The sequence below is a fragment of the Argentina silus genome (genome assembly GCF_951799395.1).
Source record: "Argentina silus genome assembly, chromosome: 4".
Taxonomy (NCBI): domain Eukaryota; kingdom Metazoa; phylum Chordata; class Actinopteri; order Argentiniformes; family Argentinidae; genus Argentina; species Argentina silus.
The window spans coordinates 13,720,134-13,741,566 of record NC_139658.1 but is presented as its reverse complement, the minus strand read 5'-3'; the positions used below and the strand labels follow the sequence as shown (position 1 = coordinate 13,741,566).

General features: G+C 41.7%; 1 protein-coding gene across 1 annotated transcript in view; it reads left to right on the top strand.

The window, feature by feature from the left end:
- Positions 1 to 21,034: 21,034 nt before the first annotated feature.
- Positions 21,035 to 21,433, top strand: part of ptprt (protein tyrosine phosphatase receptor type T) — a gene marked incomplete at its 5' end in the record, with an annotated part of 206,912 nt that continues 206,513 nt past the window's right edge. Inside the window, one exon of the mRNA XM_083668164.1 lies at positions 21,035 to 21,110. Coding sequence (XP_083524290.1) covers positions 21,035 to 21,110 — 76 coding nt within the window. The remainder of the gene's footprint in view (positions 21,111 to 21,433) is intronic.

The following is a 21,433-nucleotide window of genomic DNA, read 5'->3' as shown; positions in this document are numbered from 1 at the left end:
AGCTGGCTCAGCTGAGACCCACTCCTTGTGGGCCAACAAGAGTGTGAGACCTCAGAACTGTCAGCGCATGGGTCAGTATATTAAGTAAAGCAACCCTGCATATACTATTGATGTGTGAAATGAGACAAGACCACGATTAACCATGAATACAGTATACTTTTGATTATGAGTATCTCCTTCCCCTCTCAGCTACCCAGGCCTTGTGACAGTGCCCTGCCAGCGCAGATGCAGCTATAGCCCGGATGTGCTCCGTGCCCCAGTACAAGTATGCAGCTGGTGTACACTACCCCCAGCAGCATATGGTCCCTCAGCAACATGTCCCCAGGCAGCAGCCTGCTGTCTATGTCCAGGACCAGGAGCCTCTGGCTGCCTCCATGCTGGCTGCCGACATGCACGTAGGAAGGGAGGATGCGGGGGGTGTTGACTGTTGTTGGATTTTATGCTTTTCACTCACACTAACCACTATGTTATTCTCCCGTCAAGACATATTCTGTCATTGTTGGAATGGGGACAAAAAAACAAAATGCGAGGGGTTCACCTTACTCCACCTCCATCTCATCTTACGTTGCTATATCTCACTATATTCAATCACTTTGCGTGGTGGTGCGTGTTGACAGTGCCCTCCATATGTATTGGAAAGAGGAAGCATTTTGTCTTCTTTTAGCCCTATACTCCAACAGTTTGGATTTGAAATCAAACAATTAATATGGGGGACATTTTTTAAACATACTGCCTATTTCAGTGCTCCAAAAGTATTGGAAAAAATCATATAATGTCCAAATAAAGTACTCATGTTTAGTATTTGGTCAACAATCCTTTGCATGCAATAACTGCCTGAAGTCTGCGACCCACTGACCCCACCAGATGCTGGGTATATTCTCTGGTATATTATAATATACTTATATTATCATATTTTTTTCTTGAGATTTTTTCAGGACATTCTACAAATGTTTTTTGTTTAAAGCTATTGCTGAGAAGGTTTACTCATGGCCCAAGATGACCAAGATATTTACTTGCCAAAACTGAGTTTCGATTTGAATCAGAGGTGCAACTGCGTTAAAGTTGAAGAACCAGGTTACCTAACACTCAGGGACACTCTCTCTACAAATGTTTGAAATAAAAGTACACTAAGTATACTTAAGTACACATTTAAGGACATGACAATAAAGTATACTTTTTGTAAGTATACTAAAATACAGATTAAATTACATGACAATAAGTATACCTTTTGTAAGTGTACTAAAGTATCCTTTTAAGTACATTCAATTCTATTATACTTTTTGGAAGTAAAAAATATTTTTGTATTTAACCTTTATTAATCCAAGTTAGTCTTATTGAGATAGAATCTCTTTTTCAAGAGGGAACTGGTTCAATACAGCAGCCAAGTAAAACAATATTTCAGACAATTCACAAACGATGACACTTTTTTACAGATGCAGCACAATTTTATTAAAAACTAGTTACAGTCATACAATACAATCATAGATAAAATCAATCATACTGTATGTACCAAAACAAGAGATTATTATTTCATTACATTCCTCAGTAACATTTACACCAACCAACCTTTTAAACTCCTCCAAGGAAACAAGATCCTGGAGTTTCAAACTAGTCTGGAACGAATTCCAAGACCACGGAGCAGAGTAATTATTATGATCCGTTCTGATTTTTGGAACTGTTAAAAGTAAGTGAGAGTGACAGCGAAGCTGGTATTTATTTTCTGATTTTATCAAAGAAGAACATGGATAAAGCAGCAATTTTCCCAGAATGACCTTGTAGATCAGAGTACACCAATGTTTAAGCCTAGGTAAAGCCAAGGAGGACCAGCCAACAGCAGTGTAGAGATCACAATGATGTGTCAGACGCTTTTTGTTTGCATAAAAATGTCAACTGGCAGTATTAATATTGTTTCCAATACCATTTATGTAAATAATAAACAGTAAAGGCCCTAAGACGGCAGCTCTAAGACTTACAACCGTCTGCAGCCAAGTATACGAAAGCACAAATTTAAGGGCATGAAATTAAAGAATATGTTGAGTACACAAAAGTACAAAGTCAGTACAACTTTAGTGTACTTTAATTAAGTATAGAAAAACATTAATATATTTAAAGCATATGAATTACTCCTCCTCTAATCTATTTTCAATAAACTTATGTATACTTTTTTTTTGCTTGGGTCTCCCCAGTCTCTATCCAATAAACTGCTAAAACTATGGAAGGAGTGGGACCACCCAGTCTGATAGAGTCAAGCTCTAACTATACATGAAATGTTGAACAATATGCTGCAGTCTTATGTGGTATGATACTGTACTATGTTTTTTACTAGAATGTATACTTTGAATGCAGTACCGCTTATGACCAGTAGATGCCAGTAGATGTTGGTATGTATATATCCATGTCCATGGCTCCTATCACATATAGCACAACATGCATTCGAGGGGCAACAGGTGGATATTTCCAGATGATGAAAAAGACAAGCGAAAGCAATTCCTTCCTGAGGGCATCCAAAATGTTCTTATTTTGTATTATTATGACATTACTTTAGTTATCTAACAGAAGCATTAGGCCTGTTTATTCTCTGGTAGTGGATGGTCTGAGGTAAGAGCTCTCACCCAAGAGTGAACTAATGAAATGCATTAATTCAATTCATGCGCAATCCATAGTGAGTGTGACTTCAACTGCACAGAGCTGTTGCATTCATGGTCTATTAGCACCTCCATTATTGTTTCCTCTGTTTGGAGTGTTATGACAGCAGGAGAGTCGACACACCACCATTATATTCAACAGGAAAAGGAAAGGCTGCCTAGCAGAGGAATCCAATTAAGAAGAAATCTCAATGATGACCTCAATGATGACCTCAATATGACTTTATGTTAGCAACTAAACAACCGGTATGATTTTGAGTTTTACCTGTATCGCTGATTTCTTGTATTGTATTACTGTATGTTATGTATATATATTAAGGCCTGCTGGAGTGAGAGGAATGAATACAGCCCTGTATTTTTGTTTGATTCCGAAAAACTAAATTAAAAGTTAAGTTAATTAACTACTTGAGTAAGTACAGCAGTCCCGCTCCAGCCAAATCAATTAGCTATTGGCAGGAGGGAGTGATGTGTTCTCTCCTCTCTGAGGAACCAAACACACACACAGCTCCTCAAATTTTATTTAAATTTCACCGCTATGGAGACAAATGGACCCCTCACATCTGCTTAAGTCACCCAGTGTCACTCCCAAATAGAACAATGTTGGCAGAGACTAAAGAAATGAATTAACATCCATATAAATGTGGCAGAAAGCCTATACATTTGTTCTCCATACGCATTTATCATTTTCAGATTCCACACTGTTTTTGTTGGACAATACGATACATTACTGCTCCATCTGCAATGGATTCTGGAACAGCGGAAAGTAATGACTTTTAATTAATTGTGGGCTTTGCATTTAACGCTCCACTGGTTATCTGTCCCCGGAATATGTACCACATTTTTATTTAATTGGGAATGACACAAGGTGCCATCGGTAAGGTGGAAACACGTTCAGGCAGACACGGAGGGTGTACAGTGAAGGTGTGTGTGTGTGTGTGTGTGTGTGTGTGTGTGTGTGTGTGTGTGTGTGTGTGTGTGTGTGCGCGTGTGCGTGCGTGCGTGCGTGCGTGTGTTTCATGCATACTGTGTGTGTGTGTGTGTGTGTGTGTGTATATATGTGTATGTGTGTGTGTGTGTGTTTATATGTGTGTTTCATGCATACTGTGTGTGTGTGTGTGTGTGTGTGTGTGTGTGTGTGTGTGTGGGTTGTTTTTTCGGGGGTGGGGGGTGACATCACCTAGATTGTATTGGATTTGGAATAGATATTCCCCAATGTACAATCATATTTTCCCCCCTCACTTTCAGACATGACAGACGTAGACAGACAGGATGAGAGAAAATGGAACGGTGGAGTGGTATGCTTATTTTGAAAGCATTGACATTTGTTCCTAATAAACACCCTGTTTGTGGATGGATAGACAAATCCAATTGACTGGGATTGATAGGGGCCCACTGTGGAGTGAACTGGGTCATACTGTCAACGGTGGTCAGGTAGGGAATGCCTTTAATAGACGCTAAAGGATTATTTGACTTCAGACTGTTGGTTGGGGTGCTAACCACACACACACACACAGACGCACACTTACACACACACACACACACACGCACGTACGCACACCTACACACGCACACACGCACACACACACACACACACACGTGCACATTCATACACCCTTTACCCATACTTACACATGATTAGCTTTACAGATTTCCCAGTAAAGGAGAAACAACTACATTTTAAGAATGATACACAGCTAGGGTGCTGTTTTTGAATGTATGTCAAACAAGACTAATCCTAGCATCTAGGACTCACACGCAGAATTCATTGAACATCATTTCAAATTAATTTTGAGCTTTTACTCCCTTTCAAAAAGGCTGCAGACAATTATGGACATGAAACTGAATTGAATTAAGGGGATAAAACTTTACTGTATTGCCTGATAATATGAACCCCCTCTCTTTCCCTCTCAAGCCCCCAGGACTCTCATAAATGATATGAAACCTACTTATTATTTTTCTCTTAGAGTAACATTGTAAGGTTAATTTAGATTTCTCTGGGGTAGTTTCAGTGACTCAGTGCTGTAACAACAGAAGACATAATTCCTGTGGAAAACTCTACCTTCTCATAAGATAATTTATATAACCTACTTTGTTGAGACGTGATGATAATGAAAACCAAGAGAAATGAAAAGAGCTAAATTAGAAATCAGACTCAAAACGGCCTCTTTTCAGGAGTCCCAGATCCATTGTAGAAAGAGGTGCATGAGTTCAATTTTCTGCACGCAGCACACACAAAAAAGATTAAATTGAAAAGTTTTCTATATTAAAGCTGAACAAGCAATTTGATAACCACCTTATTCGCTACCAGAGAAAATTGCACTGCGTTTGGCAGGCTGCAGTCATGGCCAGGGTGAGGAGAGAGAACAGCAGCTTGTATCCAGGTGAGGAGAGAGAACAGCAGCTTGTATCAAGGTGAGGAGAGAGAGAACAGCAGCTTGTATCCAGGTGAGGAGAGAGAACAGCAGCTTGTATCAAGGTGAGGAGAGAGAACAGCAGCTTGTATTCAAGGTGAGGAGAGAGAACAGCAGCTTGTATTTAAGGTGAGGAGAGAGAACAGCAGCTTGTATCCAGGTGAGGAGAGAGAACAGCAGCTTGTATCAAGGTGAGGAGAGAGAACAGCAGCTTGTATTAAGGTAGTGTTTGACTGCTCTCACTAAGTTTTTGGCATGTTTTCTGTGTGGCTGGTAGTCTTGGAGCAGGAAGAGGAGAGAAAAAGATAGAAATTTAAAGTCCCAAATGGAGACTTCATCAGACGCCTGGCACCCCATTGCTCTCAGCGGAGATTGACATTTTCCCATGGTGCCAGTCAGTGCAGCTGAGGCTGGCAAGAGATTAAAAGCCTTTACCCATCGACCAGACACACCAGACAGTACCTGCGTAAGACACGCCTGCCTCTTGGAAGTGATATATCAAATGTGGGGGATGTCAGTTGATCGATAACCCATGAGCCCACAGGTGGGCCTCAGCTGCCCCCTGCTGCTGGGTACTCCCCCACCCCCTGTGATCATCATGTTGTCTTCATACCGTGCAGAACTATTTGCATAATAGCATTATGCAGCCATCCTTGTGCTTTGAGGCTTAGCATCCGGGCAGGATAAGCAATAAAGATCCCCCAAATGTCAGCCTGGGACAGGCGGGCTGGGGGGTGTGGTGGGGGGACAGGCGGGCTGGGGGGTGTGGTGGGGGGACAGGCGGGCTGGGTGGTGTGGTGGGGGGGACAGGCGGGCTGGGGGGTGTGGTGGGGGGGACAGGCGGGCTGGGGGGTGTGGTGGGGGGACAGGCGGGCTGGGGGGTGTGGTGGGAGGACTGACTGACTGACTGGACTGACTGGGCCCACTTCAGAGAGTCTCATGCTGGGGCTCACACTCACAGGGGTCATTTTGGTAACTTCTGGGATTGGGGCTTTGGATGGGGCTAGGGATGGGGTGGGGGCTGAGGCTAGGGCTAGGGATGAGGCTAGGGATGAGGCTAGGTATGGGAATGGGGATGGGGATCGGCCTGGGGATGGGGATGAGGATGGGGATGGGGAAGTGGTGAGGATGGGGGCTAGGGATGAGGATGGGGCTAGGGATGGGTTGAGGATGAGGATGGGGATGAGGATGAGGATGGGGGTTGGGGAAGTGGATGATGAAGTGGCTGGGGATGAGGATGGGGAAGTCGATGAGGATGGGGTGAGGGATCGGGCTAGGGGTGAGGATGGGGCTACGGATGGTGGATGGGGATGGGAGCTGGGGATGAGGATGGGGATGAGGATGGGGCTACACTGTAAACCCTCATTACCCCAGATTTGTTAACTGTACTCAAACCATATGGGTCACATGACCCCAAATGGGCCACAGTTTTTATTTAATATGACAGAATCTGTTTAAGTAAGTAAAGACATTCTTAGAAGGGGGATGGGGGTGGGGCTGGAGATGGGGACAAGGATGAGGATGAGGATGAGGATGGGGTTAAGGCTGGAGATTTCCTACTGTTCATCTGTCCGTGATCTCTGATCCATGGAGCTGGGAAAATGTGTTGCTTTCTAGTGTCTCCATGGGCATTTTACAACTTGTATCAACATTGTTCTTTGGTTGTATTTTTGTATATCAGTAATGACGGAAAATGGTATGGAGCAGAATATCTCAATCTAAACATTGTATAAACGTATGTAAAAGGTGTTGATAAACCATGGAGAGACAATGGAAAAATAACTGGGACAACGTTCAAACCAATCGTTGCACAGTAGAATGTGGTAACCATGTCGGTTTATGGTTGTCATTTGATGGTTGTTACATTGTTTATCATGGGTTGAAAATATAGGTTTTTGGAAAATTATTTCACTCAAAGCATTTGAGTCATCACATAACATTATGACAAGGTTGCATGTGGACTGTAAAGGTTTTTCTACATGTAATTATTTGACAGTCATTATCCAACATTGTAACAAGGTATTCCATTGATTCCTTGAAGTTCCAAACAACAACATCCTCTCTAATAATACTACCGGTAGGTCCATAGGTTGCCCGTTGAAATGCCGTAGATGCAGTAGATGCAGTATTTCTTGGGGACCAGGAAATAACGACTGTAGAAGCTCAGCTGGGCTTACGGACCACACAGACCGTTCCCTTGTCCAACAGAGACTTTATTTCGTCGCTGAGAAGAAAGGGCAGCATGCTTATGTGACCTGACGAATTGTAGACGAACGGTGTCTAGGTCGGGGGAGCTGGAACAGCCCTGCCCTCTGGCACTAGGGGTTCACTTCCTCCTCTGAGACCCCCCCATCCCGAGCAAGGGGTGGGCCTGCAGGGTCGGGGTGGGGTGCGAAGCAGTGTCCCTGTCCCAGTCAAACAACTCCTTAGCCAGCTCTGTAGGTAGACAGAGAGGAGGGATGTGGCCTTGATGGAGCGTGTTCCCTGCGCAGAGGCTTTGGAGATCCTGTCATAGGTGGCTGCATTAAAGCGCTCAGGATTCAGTGCAGCCATCATGGAGAAGGAGTCCTTGGGGTCAAGGTACTTAGCCATATCCAGGTGGCTGTAGCCAAGTCTGATGATACCGGAGGTGAGGGGCTTATCCCATCTGAATCAGGGTTAAGCAGTCTGGGAAGACAGGCATGCGCGCGGATGGGGCTTCACCCGCTGAGGTGAGACCATCCAGCTTAGTCCTCTTTGTGGGTGGAGGGGCCCAGGAAGCTCAACGTAGAGTTTCACTACAGCACGCTTGATTGCTTCTGAAAGCAATGTCAGGGACAGACTCCTCACCACACTCACTTGCCCATGTAACAGGTTGAGCAGAGGGGAGGGGCCTCGTCCCTCTGAGACGTCATATGGATAAAGGCGTCTGCTAAATGCCGTAAATGTAAATGTGAAACGTCATTGTTAGAAAGACACCGCGAGAGGTCGCTCTGATCACTCTCTTAGTGAGCAAGGACCTCGGCTCCCGTAGACCGAGAGGCGAGTGAAGAGTGAAAAGAATGAAATGGGTACGCTGTGCATGAGCCTTTATAAGCTGGGCTGGGGCAGGGCCATCCATGCAAAGCGCTCCTGGCTTGTTCCAGGTGTGAAGGAATAGGGTTGTATTTACGTAAATTACATATACGATTTTAAAAACTATAATTTTCAATTGTGAGATGGTATGATGCTGACTGTTAGCTGCCATGTGTTAAGAAAACTTTCATTTTCAACCCATGTGCAATCATGTAGGAACATTTGAAGATGAACATCGAATGACAACCTTAAGTCAAAGTTGAAAAATAACCATCACATAACAGCGTCTAATAAATTGTTAATTCCAACCAACATTTGACGAACCAACAACCATCAAAACACTGTCAATCCAACATTACAAAAGCTACAGAGCTCCAGCCTTGACATTTCAAAAACGTTCTAAAACAATAAAAACGTCAGTTTGGTTAGTTTTTGATTGTTCACAACTGTGACATAATATAAAATGCCCATGGGGGTGTGGATGTGTGTGGTTAATCTTACTGAGACTTTTGACCCTCAATAGCCGCTTTTCCGTTCTGGTAACTTAAGCAGTTCATGGCAATTTTATTTTTAAAAAGCTCTATTCAAATCAATTCGATTGTGTAGTTACAGTAAGCTAACTTGGATTATGCTTGTCAACCACCAGGCTCTCTAGCCAACTAAAGCACTTGGTTGATAAGAATATCCTGCCCTCACTCTGAATTGTATCCCCTCCTCTTGTGGAGGCTGTGAGAGAGAGGTGTGATAAGCTGAGAGACTACGAAGGGTGGCAGATTCCCCACGGCCTGTTTTGGGTCTCCTAGGGTCAGCCTTGTGCTGTTGGTCTGTGAAAGTCGGCTCAGCTGAAACACCCTGGCTCAATGGGATCATCAGCTAATCTCTTATCTGCTTAGGAGTGTGTAATCGGGTTTAGATGGTAAACTCACTCCTCAAGTTGAAATACCCCACTCGCTCTATCGAATTTCTAGCTTTTTTTGGAAGTTAACATTGGGTATTTCTCTGATGGTCACGTGTTTTGGCAATACAGAAGACACGTCTTCAAGGCTTGTGTGAGCTCGGAGTGCGAGGAAGCAATACTGTTTAAGGCAACGTGACGCCTGTTACATTAGTGCAAGAAGATTTGGATCTGCAGTTGCGCTCAACTCAACGGCTGGGGTGGGTGGGTTTAGAGGGGTGAGTGTAACCGGGTTGAGATGGTAATCTCACTCCTTAAGATGAAATTCCCCCACCCATACCATCGGATTCCGTTTCTGTGGCGTGCTGGTTAACATCGGGTATTTTGGTGACCGTCACGTGTGTTGGTAATACAGAAGACGCAGGTTTGAGATCATGTGACCCCAGAGTTCGAGGAAGCTTCGATGTTTGCGGCAACGTGACACATGGGGGTGGCTGCTTGTGCGTGTCTGTGTCTGTGGGTGTGTGTGTGTGTTTGCGTGTGTGTGTGATGGCCCATAATGAATGACGATGGGGACTTTTGACAGAGCAAGGCGATTGCGTGAGGGATTTAAGCAGCAGGTTTCTCCCCTGAAATCCCACAAGCAAGCACACAATCCCTAGATGTGATTCCTAGATCTGACCTATACTACTATGAAGAGATAGTAAAAAGGTTAATCTACTAAACTAAGCATCGAGAGTCGACTTTTCAACAGTTTTACAATATTTCTCTCCATCTTTTTATCAGGAGAGTAGCAGGGTATCAGGAGTATGTCAAAGTAATATTTTAAACATGATTCCAGCCCTTTTTTCCCCCACGTGACCTCCCTCTCCCTCTCCCTCTCTTTCTCATTGTTCTGACCCCACCTACTGTAGTAGTCAGGGGTGGGGTGGGCCAGTGGTGTAACCATCAAGGTGGGTCAGTGGTGTAACCAGTGGAGGAAGTGCGGCCTGTGTGTCTTAAAGAAGAAGGAGCAGCGGGTGTGAGAGGTGTGACTGAGTATGCTGCAGATCGGGGATTAGAATTAGAGAGGAAGGATTAGGCAGAGTGCTTCCTCTAAGTGCTTGTTGTGTGCATCCTCATCCGTGGCACTGGAGTGCTATGTGTGCCAAGTGATGAAGCATTGGAGTCCTACTCTGTCTCACACTCTCTTTCTCTCTCTCTCTCTCTCTCGTGCTCTCTCCCAATCTCTCTCTGTCTTTCTTTCTCTCATAATTGTGTACTATTATTATTGTTATTATTATTATTATTATTATTATTATTATTATTATAATTAATCGTTTTATTTATTAAGTGGGGCAGTCCCACTCCTTCCAGGTTTTTTTTTTACATTCATTTAGGAGGGACAGTTGAGAGGGCAGACAGGACAGGCTTGAATCCATGACATTATTACAGCAAAGCCCAGACTCAGCCACAGGCATAGTCCCATTTTCCAGATAACCCAAGGCATTATTTGACATTACAGATGCTCTCCATACATCGGAATTGGCTGGCTCACCATTCCGGGTAAACATTGTGGAACATATGGCATTGTGTGTAACCAGACAGGAGACATGACAATCCTGAAAAGTTTAGGTTTTTAGAAAGATTGTTGGGAGATAGCAACATACTGTATAAGGTGTACACTTTAACAAGACCAATTGGGCCAACCAATTCTGATTTATGGACAGCAGCTTTAAGTCATAATCGGACGTTATATGAAACAACTCGGGTATCAAAAGATGCAGCGAGACGTTGTTCAAAACAAACATAGCAAACATAAACGACACATACACAACTGTAGCACATTTAAACACATTCACACATAGACAACAAAGAAAACAACACACGACATGATACAGCAAACCAGTTGACAGATTAGTGTAGTGGAAGTTGTTTGCATAGAACAGTGCTTGCATAATGAGTTACGATTTGGCCCCAAGTTAAAGTATGCTTATTATAAAATACTTGACTATTGTACTAATTGCTTGTTTTTCAAATACCCTTCCAATTTACCCCCAAAACAGAAATGCCCTGTTAAAATGTGCTGTACATAACAGCCAGAGGCGAGGCCACATGTCCCTTCAGATTTGTCCTGTTTTTAATTGTTCTGATGTGAAACTAATTACTATAATTGAAAGTTTATGCATATTTTATCATAATTATTTCGAAGAACTTTGGGATTGGTCATATCCTATTCACTAAATTAGCCCAAGAATAATGTTTCTTGGGTAATAATATTATATATATAAGTTAAATATACAAGTTATACAAGTGGAAGAGTTAAACGTATAAGGCAATTGAAATGACCATTGAATAGCTAAACGTGTATGCTTAGAAAACCTATGTAGAAAACATACTTATTTTAGACACACAATTAGGCATAGGGATTATGGCTCTAGATTGCAGGAAAAAGCTTTTTCAATTTCCTCACACACTTAATGCCCCCTCTAAAATATTGGGTGAATGATGCCTCTGCATACAGCTTAGTTGTAAACACAGAAAAGGTTATTGAAAGACTACATTAGAGGGATCCAATACAATCCTCAAGCAGCAGAACAATCTGTTCCATTCACCTCAGGTCTGCAGTGGTACAATAACAGCACACAAAAGATAACACAGAAAATAGATAAATGAGAAACAGTTGGAGGGCTGAAATGATTACTCAGTAGGTTTCTTCTCTTTTTTTTATCCTAAAGTGAAGCAATGAACAGCCCTCCGAATGTTATTGCTTGGCTTTACTTAAACTGATGTTGGGAAGAAATCAGATAAAAATGCTATTTATTTTTCATCTTCTCCCTTTCATATTGCACAGCAATATCTCTCTCCCTCTCTCTCTTTCTCTATCTGCCTCTGTGTGTGTGTGTGTGTGTGTGTGCATGCGTGCGTGCGTGTGCGTGTGTGTGTGTCTTCTCCTCTCTTTGAGGCAATGTTGCAGGTATATAAAATGCTGACACAGAGGGCTGTGGAACAGATGTGCTTTCTGAGAGAGGAAGAGAAAGTGTCACACTGACGGAGAGAAACAGATTCTGCCTCTCAAAGACTGGGATGAGTCCAGTGAGTAGTCAGTCAGTAGTCTGAGTCATACAGTGGCATCTCTCTCTTGTATTAGATTGATAATCTATCATTCAAATTAACTAAAGAGAGTCCACACACGTTGTTCTTGTGGGATCTAAATCAGTTGGTCAATGGACGGGTAAGGATAAAAAACCAGTGGACCTTTGTGACTCTTGATGAAAGGAGTTGACGACTTGTTGAGTCGCGATTTAGTCAACTGACCCATTCTACCCACCGTGGTCTGCTAGATGCATGGAGATCATTCTATATGATCTATTTGGAGCAGCACAACACTAACAGCTGATAGGGGTCTCTCAATTAAATGTATAGCTCAATATTTGACAATTTAGTCAGATTACCTTTCTTTTTTTGTGTTTACTTTAAAATGAGTCTATGGGCCAGGAGAAACTGTAACCCATGATTCATTAGTTTAAATAGCCACTACTAACTTCAGCTAGCTTTAGCCACCACTAAAAAAAATAATGGGAGTGATTGTAGAACAAAAATAAAATTCAGCATTTGTGGCCTAATTACCTCAAAGTAACTTCCAACCAAGTCAGAGAGTTCTTTTAATATATATATATTTTTTTTTGTTCTTTTTTTTTTTGTTCCCCTATCACTCCCTTTTTTGTTAGTGGTGGCTGAAGTTAGTAGCTAACTATTAAACTATTAAAACAACTCATTGATTACAGTTTCTCCTGACCCACAGACTACTTTCAAGGTAAGAAACCATCAGACTAAGTTACACAATAAGTTAACAAAGTGAACTACCCCTTTATGGAATGTTTCTAGCACCTTGCTGAATTTATGCCACAAAGAATTAAGGCAGTTCTGAAAGTTCTGAAGGCAAAAGGGGTCCAACCCGGTACTAGCAAGGTGTACCTAATAAAATGGCCGGTGAGTGTATATTATATAAAAGGCAATTTGACAACAAACACTACAAGGTAGTGTATGTGTCTTTAAAGGTGCAATCTGTAATTCATACAACAACAAAGCGGGCTTCCCACCACTTTTGTGGTATACAGCTGAAGGATGGGGTTGAAGAAATGTAACCAGTCTACATTTTATAGACAAAGCTATGGATTCAGGGACTGACCATCCATGAGATCAAAATTATAGTTTTAACCACGTTTTGAAGCTATACAGTGTTTGTTTATAATTGCATTGTTTACAAACAATGGTGTAAAACACTCTTATATTTTGGGTTCTGATGGGGTAAAGCAGTTGAACTAAGCTCATGAGGCATTTCTAAGTTATATTCTTCAATAACCAATGGCTATGTATCACTATCATATTATTTTTTACTTCATTATATCAAATCTAAATGTATGTACCAATTACAGATTGCCCATTTAATCTGGGTAGATGAGCTACACAGGTGTGTTTAGTCTTCATATGGGCACTAATGTTCTTATCAAGGTGACATAGCTGGGGAATCTCATTAGAACAGGGAGTGACTTAGAGCTACTTACAGGGGTATTAGGATGGTATTACCTGAGTGTCAGTGGGTAAACCTTATCAGGAGTTGTTTTCCTGCCAACGCTTGACACACAAAGTCTTATACCATGTTGTGAAGTGGTATTAGAACCTATATAACCACTCTGTTATCTGATAAATATATGTGTAATTATTCTGTTACTTTGTACAGTTCTGATGCTTGCAAAGTTACACTGCACTGTGTAAAATACAAATAAAAATGGCTGGAGAGCAGTTACTGTGTGATTAACTCAATTTGTTAGGGGCTTACAGTATTTTAGAAATGCATTTAATTGCCTGGATTTTTGTATGAGAATTGCAAATTTATTGGAGTTTGGTGTCCCAATAACAACACATCTTATGAAGTATGTTTAGAATATAATGTTAATATACTTATAGGGGCAGTTTCCTGGACACAAATCAAGCCTAATCCTAGACTGAATTGCATTTTTAAACTGGACTAACTAAAATTACATTTCTCAGACATGGTTTAAAATAGTCCAAGAATTTTACTAATCAGACTTTAATAAATCTAATAACAAAACTAATCCGGAACTAAGTGATGGTTTAAATTAGATCTTGAGGTAGGTTTAACTTCAGATTAGTGCAGTTATTCAATGGCAACGTTGTGAAATGACCCATGAACATCAAAGATAGCAACCATTTTAGACATGCAAATCTAGTCCAGGATTAAGAGGCTTCATCTGCCTTTTGTTAAATTCATGCAAACTGTAGTTCAGGTTTTACTTTTACTTGTCTTCTGTTGCCTTTCTGTTTTTCTCAATAATTAAGTGTTTTACACAGTTATCTTCAACGTTTGTTTATTTCAAATTAACTAACAGGTTAAACCTGTCTCTGTCCAGGTCTAATTTAAGACTTCACTTAGATCTAGATTAGCTCTAATCTTCCTTCTGGAAATCAGAGTTATTAAAATCTAGACAAGGTAAAGTCTGAGACTATGTTTAACTATTTCTGAGAAATGCAATTTTAGTCCAGTTTAAATGTGCAATTTAGACTTGGATTAGTCTAAATCCTTGCCCAGGAAACCACCTTTAAAAATGCTTTTATATTATCATAACCAAGAAAACTGAAGTTCCATGTGGTATTTTAATGTGATAGTGTAAAGGATGTTGTTTTATGTCCAGCTATCACATGATGATAGACATTGTAGACATGAGATGATAGAAAATATCCATGCTCATAATTTGGACTGCATTCATTTTGCATAAAATCCCAGAGCCAGTATTCACTCTATGTAAGTTGCTCTATGTAAATGTATGCATTATGAGTTGATCCACAGCTTTAATATGTGAGGCACAATTGGTGCCTATCATAATGTGAGCAGATGCTGGAGATGACATTTTCCTTGAGGCGCTCAGCGATGTCCTTCTGTGTTTCTCCCCATTGACAGTCACGGTTTAGCGTTCTGTCATCTCAGGCCACATGCTATGGGAATAAAGATTAATTACTACCACTTTGGATTACAGCCATTAAACATTCGATAAGTTACGTGGTCATGAAAACATTCCATATATTTGAATATCTATCTGTTTATCAGACAAAGACTTTGTGCAGGTCTGGGAGAGAAAACACAATTTACTGTGCTAACACCAACAGATTCAAATAATGTGCACAGTGTGAACCTCCAGGTAGCTAAACCAAAAGCACTGTAGAATTTATGTAGTTTACTAGCAAGATTTGAAGTCCCGCTTCCACGTCTGGGTACAACAACAGTCTCTGGTTTTGAGTTGAGGAGAGCAAGACTCGCCACAATTATGACACAATATATGATCATTGCATAGCTACCGAAACCCCTCGCCAGAGAGAAGGCCATTGGTTTAAAGGATGGCTTCACTATAAAAAATTTTTTTTTGATCAACCATGTACCTTCAATCCGACACACCAAGGTTTATGCCCTTACCTCAGTTACCTAGCGACTTCACGTATTGAGTCCCCTCCTCCATGTCACACACAACATCCTGATTCATAAAAATAATTAAATGAGGCTGATGCACCCCCCTTTCTTTAAACTCAGAAATAGCCATTATAATACACATCCGCAGCTAACATCGGCTCTGTTCAAAACCCAATTTTCTTTTACTATTCTTGCTGTGTCTGATTTATCACTGATTGAAAGGCTCTCCAGTCGGTCTCCTTAACATGTGTAAGATCCCGCCATGCCATTTCCTTCCCAGAGCAGCCTTCCTGTGAGGGGAGTCTTCATTTCCGTCAAAGGTCTTCGTTTCCCACACCGACACTTTTAGACAGCGCCCAGCAGGAGTCTGCGGCCCTGTGCTCCCCATCAGGAAAACAGCACTCACACACATCAATATCAAAAGGCCACATAGACCGTTAGCGCTCCGAGGTAATATTAAATACATTCATCATCCTATTAAACTGTTCCGCGGGGGAAGGGGTTGTTCAAGCTCTTTTAATTGAAAGAGAAGTTCTGGCTGGGAGAGAGCGAGGAGTCCTGGTACCCTAGTTGAATTTCACATATCTTACTATGCTGTTTTATGGTTTTTCTTTTTTTGGGGATAATTCCTATTGTTGTAATACATTCCCTTTGTAATTTTTTTAGCACATTTGATCCAAGTGTGAATTACTATATTACTAATAATATAGTAAATAATATTTGCGGGTGTCAAGTTGTGGGGTCAGGGTAATGGTCCCGTCACTTGGTGGTCAAGTTAGTTTGGCTTGTATTCCCCAGGTGAGTGCATATGTGAATAAGCACCATAAGCATCTGACCACTTTCTGAGAGGAATTTCTAATAATTATAATAATAATAATGATAATAATATTATCAACTGTTTGTTTAGAATGTTTATATTAATCACAGACTATGACGGGGGTCGAGATTGATTTGCTAGCTCGAGAGCTTCGGATAGCTAGCATCCTACTGTATTTACTGTACTGCACCACGTACTGTGCTTACTGTACCAGCTGCTGTTATAGGCTATATGGTAATACCTTGTTGTATGTAATACTGCTATGAGCTTAATGAATATATTACTGAGTCCGGGCTTCTGTTCTCCAAGTGCTTGTTGGAGAGCAACACATAGCAAACTCCTTTGACCATCATTTTGTGTGGCTATGCAGCAAGGGAACCAACACAGCCAGTACAATAGTAACACAACACAAAACAGAGTAGCTAGCTATCTTTAAAGCAGAGTAGCTAGCTATCTTTAAAGCAGAGTATATTGGAGACAGTACAGCCAGGGTAGTACAGCTGGGTTAACATACAATTTATTCTATGGTGTCTACAGTATTTGGGCCTGAGTTACATGCATACATCATATTGGGATGTTCTACTATGGTTAGCTACAATACAACGTTTTGTAGACCATAGTTACATTTATGCCGAGGTCTAGTGAAAACGTTACATATAGTAAACAAATAACTAGTGACACGAGCCTGTGTGAGGTGTCATCACATGATATGAGTCATTGGACCGAGGTGTGATTTGTCGCTGCCGTGGGTCTGGAACCAGACTACAGATGAACTTATGACAGTGGCATCCGGCCGTGTTACCCCAGACTCCATTTAATTACATTCTCCCCTCTAGGAAGATCATTTCTGAATGTGTTTGTGGTTTGCAGAGTTTGCTTAATTAGCACAGGGGGTTCCATTAATAATTAGTGTATGAATCTCCATAGCCGCCAGCTAACAACTTGCACCTTGCAGTCCCCCTGCCAGAGTGTGCAAGCCCTCTGGTCGTGTTATTCTGACTCTGGAGTGGGTGTTGTTTGACTCATTGACTTACGGTACAAAAGCTAGCCCTCTTTCAGCACATTAGCCCTTCGAACCAATATGGCCCATGTTGCCACTCACCAAACCAATACTTCACAGGCGAGTATGAACAGCCTACATTGACTAAACCAGTCGCTATATCCAGTGTCAGGCTATTTTTTGTTAAAGAGTACGTGCATGAGGGGAGGGAATTAGAATGATTATCCAGGAGTTTCAGATCCATATCAAAGAGCGTTGAGCAATGCTGATGTGCCCTTGAGCACAGTACTCCACTGAATTGCATGTTAATAATATCCCACTGTCTCATCTCTATCCATCGTTCAACACGTGTATATGGTTTAATTCCCCTGTGAGGAGTATCTCCTATAAACAGAGATATAAAGGTAATGTAGTGGTCCCAGCATGAAGGACATTACCATAACAGACAGTGTAACACACTGGAGGCCATTTCCACAACACAATCGAAGCTGTAGCACACATGACCGATGCTGGTAAAATTGTTCAAACGCGCTGCAAACTACACAACGATAAATCATGAGGACTTGAAGTTGATTCATGCTTTGGGAAAATGGGTTGTTTGTTGAGAATTCAGCTCTGTTCACCCTCCTCCATGATATACTCACCAGCAATGGCCTCTCTCTGCCCTTGCAAGCAGCCCAGATCCACTCACAACAGAACAGGACTGTGCACTAATGCAGACAGAGTACAGATGAAGAACATCATCCTATGCAACATACTGAGAGACTGTAAGGAAAACCCTGTGTGTGTGTGTGTGTGTGTGTGTGTTAACCATTATCTTCTAGCCTTGTCAATGTCTACTTTGTGAACCTTCATATGCCCTAAGTCATCCATCCTGCTTTTGAAATCTACAGCTGAATATGTTATCTTTTTTTTTCTCTTCAGTTTTCCTATAACAGGCTACAATGGTGGACCAAGGGATTGGTATTCATACACAATTTTGGAACATTTGACATGGCACCATATATCAAGGTCTACCTCAAATAGAATGTTCAACGACATAGTATTAATGGGCCTATTAGGTGCAGGACTCCTACTTTGTGACAATGCATTACATTGTTATCAATCATAAGCTAATCAACGTAAACAGCGAGAAGCCATTTCATGTTGATGACTAAATATCGCATTGAAGATATTCTGTTACTTCGTAGTGAGGGGTATGGCTTTATTATGTGTTTGATGGTAGACAATTAAATTGTCAAGGGTTCTTTATGACAATCCAGTAGTAAGAATAGATTCAGCCTATCCTGGGACCCCTGAGGGTGTAAAATGCCTTACCGACACATCAGGGGTCGTAACTATCGGCATGTGAGTGAGCTACACTAGACTACCCCTTTACTTGTCTCTGCCTTGTGATTTACATATAGATACAAATAAATGTGGCTGCTTTCGACCCAAGTATCTTAAACACTGAATGCAAACTATACACTCACTGAGCACTTTATTAGGAACACTATAGTAATACTGGGTAGGGCGTCCCTTTGCTCTCAAAACAGCCTCAATTCTTCGTGGCATTGATTCCTTGGAATGGAAACATTCCTTTGAGATTCTGCTCCATGATGACATGATTACATCACACAATTCCTGAAGATTTTTCAGGTGCACTTTCAAGCTGTGAATCTCCTGTTCTACCACATCCCAAAGGTGTTCTATTGGATTCATGTCCGGTAACTGGGAAGGCCACTTAAGAACACTGAAATCATTGTCATGTTCATGAAACCAGTTTGAGACGACTTTTGCTTTGTGACATGATGAATTATCATGCTGGAAGTAGCCATTAGAAGATGGGTAAATTGTGGCCATGAAGGGATGCACATGGTCAGCAACAATACTCAAATAGGCTGTGGCATTCAAGCGATGATTGATTGTTATTAAAGGGCCCAAGGTGTGCCAAGAAAACATTCCCCACACCATTACACCACCTCCACCATGAGAAGGTGTACAGGTGTTCCTAATAAAGTGTTCAGTGAGTGTATCATTAACTAGTGTCGAGGGGAAGACACAACTCGAGAGAAACCCATGACATGGGTGAGTGTGGAATCGTGATCACGAAACTGTGCTGTGCACACGTAATACCGATTCACTTCTCAACAGTGGTTAGTGAAATTCATTCGGATAACAGTAGAGATGGTCTTGAATGCCTATGCAGGTGGGTTGGTGTTTTTTTAAATTATTATTATTATTATTTTTTATCTCTGTACCACCATTTGCAACGGCAGTATGTGATTGAGGTTGATGTGCAGCTGTGCTCCCTACATGGGAGATGGCATCAGTACCTGTTTCATATATTTCAAGGCATTTGAGAAACAGACTTGCTGCCACCTGTGCCAAGCTGAATCCATCTTGGCTCCATTTGCATTGAAATAACTTAATGATGTCATGCTGAGTGATGGGTTTGCACAGTTTGATTTGAACCATAGATGGCAGCCAACGATTCTCAGATACAGAATACACTTTTATAATGTTGACTTTGACTGAATACTGAAGCCTATATGGCCCTTTAGTGTATAACCTATTCTATGTTTGCAAGTGAAGGTGTTCTCCTTTCACTTGAATGTCAAAATACATCTTAGCTCAATATTCAATGTAAAGCTGTTGTGGCCCTATTTGATTCACAACAATGAGGCACATGTGGGGATGTTAGTGATTCTATTAACCCTCAAGTTGCTTTTGCAACCATATATCACTCAGACTGGTCAAAGTCTAGGAACATTGTCTCATCATAAATGTTCTCTCACGCAAAGGGGATTTTTGGGGAAAACATGTAGGTTAATAATCATAAATCACAAAAAATGTTGAAAACTAATTAAATTAATAAGAGATTCGAAGTCAGTGAATGGAGTTGCTGTCTGTGAGCAACAAAGAACCATATTTGTGCTTTAATGAGGCATTGATTTTTTCATCACTGAATAATGAAATCATAAATTGCCTGTCACCATAAAACACTGTCTGTAACTGAGATTTGCCCACTCAGGATATTATCTAGGCTACAAGAAACGGAGAGAGAAGAAGAGAGAGAGAGAGAGAGAGAGAGAGAGAGAGAGAGAGAGAGAGAGAGAGAGAGAGAGAGATGGATAGATATTGGAATAAACATCAGACCATAGGCCTATTAGCTAATTCCCCCAAACACCTTTCTAAGTTTCTATAAATTAGAACAAAAAAAAAAACCCTATATATGAACACATACGTATTAATAATGACACGATTAAATTAGTAAAATCATACTTTGACATTAATGTTATTGTCACTCCCGCTAATTGCTCGCGCGCCAGGATGCGCTCTTGAGGAAGCATCCGCACTGACTGTCTGCATCAGAAGTGCGCAAGCAACGGAGTAGGCTGCTACCACAGACACACGCTGCTCTCTCTCCCACGGCTACCACAGACACACGCTGCTCTCTCCCACGGCCCCTAGCAGCGGAAAATAAACCTCCACGCAGAGTCAGAGGTTCAAACGTCGTGTCGGAGCCGGCAGGTGTAGGGACCCGGGGGACATCGGAATCCAGTGGCACACTCTGGCGCTTCTCTATCTGTTCGCAACGCTCCGTGCCATCAGTTAGTGATTGAAGCCACACAATCAAATCGGGATAGCTGTCTCCTGCCTCTCAGTACTCCCTCACTGCGATACCAAATGCGAGGATACTGTCAGCGTATACAGTCAGCGAGTAAACGGACCGGAGGCGAGCATGTAAAATAGTCACTGCAAGAATGGACAAAGGGAACTACATCATTGCTGCGCTTCTTTTTCAACTGCTGGACTTAATATGTGGACAATTCTTTCCAGGTAAGTTGACACTTGTTTCTGCATGGGGATTTATTTGTTTAACAGTTCACCACAGTTGAGGCAGTGCCCAAGAGATGGGTGATGCGGAGCAGGTGCGTGGGAAAAGAGTTTACGCGTGGTTTCCAACTTTTATTTTTCTTATAATGTGCATAATTAAACACTTACAGACTCATTCTCTCTCTCTCTCTCTCTCTCTCTCTCTCTCTCTCTCTCCCTCTCTCTCTCTCTCTCTCTCTCTCTCTCTCACACACACACACACACACCGTACTGAAATGCCATCCTCACTTGTTACGCGAGGCGCAATTTGGAGAGCTTTTGCAAGT